Here is a 7,702-nt window from a genome sequence, read left to right on the forward strand (position 1 = left end):
TTCATTTTGACACCAGTGATACTAGTTACGTATCACAACAAACAGAAAGATGATGTAAAGTCTGATGAAGTGAAATCTTTTATCTCTGGAGAAAGAAAGTGTGCTGTGGACTCAAACTGCATACCATGTGTCTGACTCCAAGAGCACCTCACTCTGAAATACGCTCACGCTGACCATGACTACTTACAGCCGCAGCGAAACAGTGTCACAACAGCTTGGTCCATTGACAGCTTTTAAAGACTGGACATATATGCTCTTATTTTTAACAGATTTATCTCAGACTAAAGCCTCCTCAGATCCAGGATGTTGATTCTTCTGGCTTTCATTATTGTGTTTCACATAACCTCAGCAGCACTGCTGTTCATCTCAACTATTGACAATGTAAGTGCCATTTCTTCTCTTTTTCTCAAACACACGGGTGTTTCTTTGTTCCTTAAAAATGAAGTTATTCTTCTCTAGTTATCTTCAGTTGCTTATTGAAAGCACGTAACTTTGTTAGCCACACTGGTCTCCTTGTACCTTTCTGTAACAAAAATGCCCTGAATACACTTTACTGGTGTACACGGACGCCTGTGTCCAAGTACATGCCATATACTCGTATGGCATCATGTTATAAGCCCGTGTTACGCAGCTCATCCCCCCTCTGAGATACTTGGCCAGGGGGTGTATTTACAAATACTTGCAGAGTGGAGCTATAGGACTTGGTTCAGCTTGTTCAGTCACTGTAGTACTACTGTTCATTAAATGTTGAAACACTGAAATAGAAATACCACAGGAGGATCTGAACTGGTGGCCAGCCACGTCTGGTCAGATGCCATAGTGTACCTACTGCAGGTGCACATGGACAGCACAGCTACATTAAGTGGAGTTCAATTCAATTCAGTGTCAGGAACCAGGAAATTTATAAGGGGCTTCTGTTCCATAGGTGTATACCCTGCTATTTCCTGCAAACTGAAAAATGCTGTGTCTTTAAAGAGTTGTGCATGCTAAGCAGGGTCTGGATGAACAAAGCAGATCTTGTCAAGGTATCGTAAGGAGTCAGCAGGCACTGACTATCCAAACTTTCTGCCCGAACACAGGAAAACCCCTGTGCTTTGCGATGTTTAAGGTTGCTTTCTATTCCCTTTTCTACTTTACACAGGCCTAAAATGAAAACTACTTGTGAATAATGATATACCCTTTATCCCAAAATGCCATCAAATCTCAAATTCAGTGTGAGCTGTTCAGTATCACAAAAGAGCAGAAATTTGTTCCAGCTCATGTATCTGATAAGAGACGTTTGGACCTCTAAGGAGTTGGGGGCGGGGAGTGGTTGTTGGTTGTTTTTTCTTGTAAAAACCCTTTACTTTTACTTTGCAGGCCTGGTGGGTAGGAGAAAATTTTTCTACAGATGTCTGGAGAGTGTGTGACATGAATATTAGCACCTGTGTGGCTATTACTGATCAGTTCAGCGGTGAGTGTCTTTCCATGCCAACGTCTCAGTTCCTTTAGCAGGAGATCTGGTGAAATCACAATGAAATTTGCAGGGGCAATAATATATATTTGTTCAAATACATTTGTTCAAAAATCTGCATGCTCTAACTACGTAGGTCTTTAAAAACTTTAATACTGGAAAACTTTAATTTTGGAAAAGCAAACTGTTCCAGCAGGTTCTGTAAAAGGAAAACGGAGGGAACTGTCAGGCGCACTTGAGGGCCCAGTGCAAGGGAGGAAACACAAACAACTACCAATGAGTGCTAAAGACCTCTTAAAAATTAGATCAAGTGAAAACAGTGCAGTCATCTGAAAGTGTGGCTGAGGTGACAGAATTTGCCTCAGAACTGAACTTTAACTTTTAAAGTACCTAAAAATACTGGCTACATACAGAATGGGGGGAAAAGTGGAAGGAAGTCAAAACAAGGCGGAGTTTTAACAAAGAGAACTTACTATACAACACAGCCTAATGTCCTGCTTCACAAAAAAAAGTAAAATTTCTGAAATGTTACATTTGCTTTATTTCTACATGTTGAATCTTTGTGTATAGTAGAGAGGTAGATGATTTGAAGAGCCACCTACCCTTACAGTACCTTTGCTTTCCAAGCATCAGGTTGGTTTAGGGTCTCTCCATGCTGCGGTGAGATGATCCATTATGCACAGGCCTACCTACGCTATCAGGAACTAAAGAATTTGCATTAGGTGTCTGTGTTACTGTGTATTCATTGAAATGAGGTACCCGGACTGATCAGGTTATGAGTAGCTCACGTAAGTCTGCTGTTGCAGACCTAACTGCAGCGTAGCTATGCTAGAGGTGAGGTGCCACGAGGAGCTTGTCTACACGGCTTAGCTCATCTGTATCGCTGCAGCAGTTACCCAAAGCAGCTACCTGTAGTTACTTTAGCTCCTAGTTGTAGGGAAGTAATTGATGGGATGAAAAACCTGAATCAAAGGAATCTTTTGTGCCAAGTATGGATATACGGTCTGGTTATATCTTACTGGGTAGAACTGTCTCCAGGTCTGGGGAGAGGCTTGGGTCTGCCTTCATGTAAGCCATGTGGGACACCCGGCACTTTGACTGTGCTGTTAGGGTGTTGATAGCAGCAAAAGATGTGGTGTGAGAGAAATAGTTTCTTCAGTATTTTTATTCAGTTTCATGAAAAGCTTTTAAAAGTCGTTACAGCCCTGGCTGTATTAATACCGGGGAAGCAGAGAAGAAGCCCCTAGGCAATGCGTGTGCACCTGGTTTGCCGCATCTGCTGAAGTCCTGCTTATGGAAATACCCCTGTCCCTTTCCCCACTGCAGGAGTAGGCAAAGAGAGAAACTATTTTTAATCAAGGCTGCTTTTGTTTTTGCAGAATATCAATCAATTCAGGCTGTTCAGGCCACCATGATCTTATCTACAATCTTCTGTTGTGTGGGATTTCTGGTTTTCATTCTTCAACTTTTCCGTCTAAAGCAAGGAGAAAGATTTGTGTTAACCTCTATTATCCAGCTCCTGTCATGTGAGTCCCTTTTCAACACTTGTCACTTTAGTGATGCCTACATGGAAGTAGGAAAGGGAAGGGAAAAAAGGTTTCAAAAAGAAGGGGCTGCATGAGACCTTTGTTGGGCTCTTGAGGCCATAGCTTATCCTCCACAACTGTTTACGCAGGAACTGCTGCATTCTGTACTATGTACGCAGGTAAAACATGGAAGACATCACTGTCATTTAAACATTGAAGGGAAAGAATCTGAGTTCTCAAGTTCTGGAACGAATTAAGTAACTCCGTAATTGTTATAGGCAGGTACTCCCTTCATTTTTTGTTATTCTTTAAAACTCTCCAGATGTTTCAATCATTTTTTGTTCTCTGCAAATGACATCTAGACACAGCAGCACTTCAAATGTAATCTATGCCAAAGAAACTGAAAATTTGTCCTGAAATGGTCCCCCTTTAGTTTGAGAATGGAAAATTAGTATCCGAAAAAAAAAAAAGGACATTGGTGGAAGCAGCTGACAGAAGAGAGACAGCAAATCGTTGTTATGCATATTGTTAATGTTTTAAGATGCTAAACTTCACTATTTTCTTCCTCCTGTAGGTCTGTGTGTTATGATTGCCGCTTCCATTTATACAGACAGGCATGAAGAACTACACAAGAGCAATGAATATGGCGTGGAAGTTTCTAAAGGCCAATACGGCTATTCCTTCGTCTTGGCCTGGATTGCATTTGCCTTTACTCTGATCAGTGGTGTTATGTACCTAGTACTAAGGAAGCGTAAATAAATGTCAGCAGCTAGTTATTTCTGTCACTACAGTACAAAACCAAATTCCAGTAACCATTTTGTATATAATCATTTACATGGTTTTGTAGTAAAGGTATTGTTTCTCTAAAAATGTACTGTGTCCTTGATAAGAAACACAATAAAAAAAGGCAGGTTTAATGGAATGCCTGGCACCTACAGGCCAGGGGGCTGAGCAGGACAGAGCCAAGCTGTTTCTCTTATATATTTCACCATCATAAATGGTTTTCCCTTTACTAGACATTAACAGTTTGTTCCTGGACTCTACAGATTGCAAATAAAACCCGTGCAAATTAATTTGTAAGCAATATTTTCCAGGACCAGATGGATCCCTTTGGAATGGGTTAAATACAGGGAGGAGTAAAAGTGAGGCCTAGATCGCAGTGAAAAAGCAAACAAATCTAAAAGGCCAAAGCTGCACTCGGTGCGTCTGTTCTGGCAGAGGACTAGCGTTCTGCAGTTCATAATGAGCAGCAAGTGTCATCAAGCTTTTATTAAAACCACTTGCTTTACAAACGTAAACAACCATTTTTTGTACTCCAGCAAATGATTCTCTCAGTTCTTTTTCACATTGACTTTAAGCTTACAGAGCCTTTGGTAGGAGAATGTACCAGCAAATGCACTGCACAACTTGGAACTGGAATAGTCTGAACACTAAGAAATGTCCCACTCAAGCCCTATATCCCTTTATTTTGCATTGAGCATAGTCTTTCTGCAAGGGAGAAAAGAACATTACTACGCCTGCACCTGCAAATTTCTAAGCAATGCCAAATTTAGGTTTTTACAGCCTAACGCAACATGTTTAGTACATCAGGCTTCTATTATATAGGGGTTTCATGGCTGATACATCATTTACAAAAACATTTCTCAAGTCTGCCCGTTAGGAAACTGGCCTTTACAAAATTCATTCTACATTCCTTTGTGCATTTTACTTGAACTAAACGCTCCTACTAACAAATCAGAGTGCAATTACTATGCTCGTGAATTCCAGGATAGTTTTTCAAGATACAATTATTTTTTTGTGATTTTCATTTTTCAATAATTTTGTGAGGTAATACCTGGTTTAACTGCTCAGCAGTGTGATACTGGCTTCGGCTGATGGTGATGTTGGAATTGGGAGATCAGTGTGGAGAATGAATGAAGTAGTTTTTTCTGGTTAGTCACAGGTTGATGCTTAAATATAGATTTGTAAAAGCACTAACAATGTATTCATTTCAGTATCTTCACTACAGCCAGTCCAATACACAAGCAATGAAAAAGTAAATGGGTTTTGAATGAGATCTTATATTTAATATATTTAATATATTTAACACAAATTTGTTATTACAAAGCAGTGTAGCTCCACTAAAGGCGATACTCACTGCATTATACATCTGCACGTGGTCTCATCCATTCCTTCAGGTAATTCATCCTTGACTTCTCACAAAGCAAAAAGATCAGGTGCATAAACGCCACAGGAACTGCCTCCTCCATCTCCACTCCTTGAACATTCTAAAATGCTTTGGCATGTACTACGTGTCTTTTGGGAGCAAAGGAAGACCAACAAGACTGTTAAGAAACTAGATGCGTAAGCAAGACAACACACTAAAAGTAATAATAATAATAGTAAAACCTCCAAATCAATCCGAGCAAAATACATTCTCGCCAAACTAGTGGGATGCTAGTATTTCATCAGGTTTTTTTTCCTTTTAGTGGGAATGCTCTGAATGTGAAAAATTATTACCCTACTTTTTTAAAAAGTGCTTCTACAGTTTGCTGAATACATTTCGGATTCAAACCCTGGATTTTGCTAGCAAGCAAAATTTGTCTGAAGCAGCTGGATGTTTAAGGATGAAAGCAGATAGACTTAGCTAGGCATTTTGCTAGTTGTATTCAAACATGAAATAGTAAGGGAAATTCTTAAGCAAACATGGATTAAAACTGTCATATCTAGAAGACAGTCCTGTAAAATTGTAAGTTAAGCTGTTATGCTACTGACCTGAAAAGATGCTTCATCAGCTTCTTGCCTTGGTAATGCTTTGGTCATTTATAGAGCAAATATTTAAAATAAAGATGTATATATACATGAACACACAACTTAATTCCACAATAGTTCTGTCCCTTTAATTAAAAGTGAAAAGCATGTGCACCGCGGTGTACGGACAGCAGCACACACATGATGCCACATAAAACAGAACGGATGGGAACATTCTGCATACCGAGAAAACAAATGCCAAACCAGTTGGAACTAGAGTTTTAACAGGACAAACATATTTTAGGATATTCTTTCTACCTGATACGCCTTTAAAATATGCCTTTTTCTGTGCTTTATATATTCTGAAACTGTACATGAAAATAAAGATAAAACAAATTCTTGTACTGTAACAGCAAGCTTGAAACAATTAGCAATCATCTACCTTGTCTTTAAGCTTGGGATATATTTACACGACGTGGATGAGAAATAGTTGAGTAATTATGTGAACAGGTAAAATGAAATTCTTCCTGCCACAAGCTGGTTATTTTTGTCCTCTGTTGAAGATCTTCCAAGGTAAGCAGGGAAAGTATTAGTGTATTGAACATTTAAGTATATGGTGTCAGGAGCCACTGAGTAATCCAGGGTTCCCAGGAGCTCTAAGTAGTTTACTGGCAAGGTTGGTTTTTCTTGTCCTATGCAGGAAGAAGCAGCTGTGTACTTAACAGTCGGCTGAGTACCTCAGCCATGTGAGGAAATAAAACCAAGCAAGCTACTTCTGTATCTGTTCTGATCCAGGCTTCAGGTTTGCTCTGAGATGATAACACCACAGATGGGTTTGTGCATTTTAATCCAAAATAACCTCCCCAACTCCCCAGAAACAAATCCCATATAAATTCTGCCTTTTAATCACAGTGAACAAAAGGGAAAACTCTAAACTAATAAAATATTAATTAGCAGCTGTGAATCTACCTTGCCATTTTTTACCCAGCAAGTAAGCATCTGAAAAGAAGTACAGGAAACAATCCTGGAAAACAATTCTAGAATATTTATGTCAATTTACTTTTTAAAAATATATGTGGGTTTTGTAATATATAATATTGCAAAACATAATTGTATGTAATCCAGGACAAGAGAAAATGAAGTTCTGCTATGAGATATCCTGAAACAAAAGAATGCATTGCAGGTGATAAGAACTGTGCTGCTTAGGCATTAACTATTTTATTACCCCGACTACATCAACAGTTCATTTTACATTGTTCTTAATGGCTTCAGAACAATGGACTACAACAGTCTTTCTTAGTTTGAGCATTGTGGAAGTTTGTTCCATGTAGCTAAACAGACAAAACAAAAGAATCCTTCCTATAATTTCTAAAATTAGGAGTAAGATGAGCCACTACCTTTACGAACACTGAAGAGAGCTAAGATCCCTAAAATCATGGGTCACCAGTGCCACTGAAATAAAGACAAGAATAAAGCTCAAAATTGTATTATATTTTTTGTTACATTCATGTGTGCAATAATACCCTCTGAAGTAGTAAGATAAAAAAAAAGTGAAACGTGGAAGTAAGTTTTAAAAAAGACAGTTCCAAGGCTGTAGAAACAAGCTTACAGAATTAACAGAATAAAGTTCCTAACAGACTGTAACAAATAGGAAACAATGAAATCAATAGCGTCTGTAGTACAAATAATGCTTCGAGTGGAAACTCACTGCAAGTAACAATAGAGTACTTGGTAGTGGAACAATAGTAGACCACTTGTTAAGGTAGTCTCCTAAAGGTAACCCCGTTTTAAGAAGTTCCAGGTTATATATCACAAAATGGTCTGCAACGTCCACATACCTCTTCTCATTGAATGACAAAGTAGGACTTTGGGATGATAACCTGTGATAGACAGCAAGGAAAGTGGCAAAGCCCTCATTTTCCCTATTTTCTTCCACTGTGATGCAGAACTGTTGCTAAGGTTTCCATACAGATCCTAGTGACAGCTGTGTAGG

General features: G+C 38.9%; 1 protein-coding gene across 1 annotated transcript; it reads left to right on the forward strand.

Moving 5' to 3' along the window:
* Positions 1-269: 269 nt before the first annotated feature.
* On the forward strand, positions 270-3,849 carry EMP2 (epithelial membrane protein 2). Its single transcript, XM_010136349.1, has 4 exons — positions 270-381; positions 1,360-1,453; positions 2,833-2,979; positions 3,554-3,849. Exons 1-4 carry the CDS (start codon positions 304-306, stop codon positions 3,736-3,738), a joined length of 504 nt encoding a protein of 167 aa, XP_010134651.1. The 5' UTR covers positions 270-303; the 3' UTR covers positions 3,739-3,849.
* The last annotated feature ends 3,853 nt before the right edge of the window (positions 3,850-7,702 follow it).

Source organism: Buceros rhinoceros, unplaced genomic scaffold (assembly GCF_000710305.1).
Source record: "Buceros rhinoceros silvestris isolate BGI_N320 unplaced genomic scaffold, ASM71030v1 scaffold6690, whole genome shotgun sequence".
NCBI classification, from domain to species: Eukaryota; Metazoa; Chordata; class Aves; order Bucerotiformes; family Bucerotidae; genus Buceros; species Buceros rhinoceros.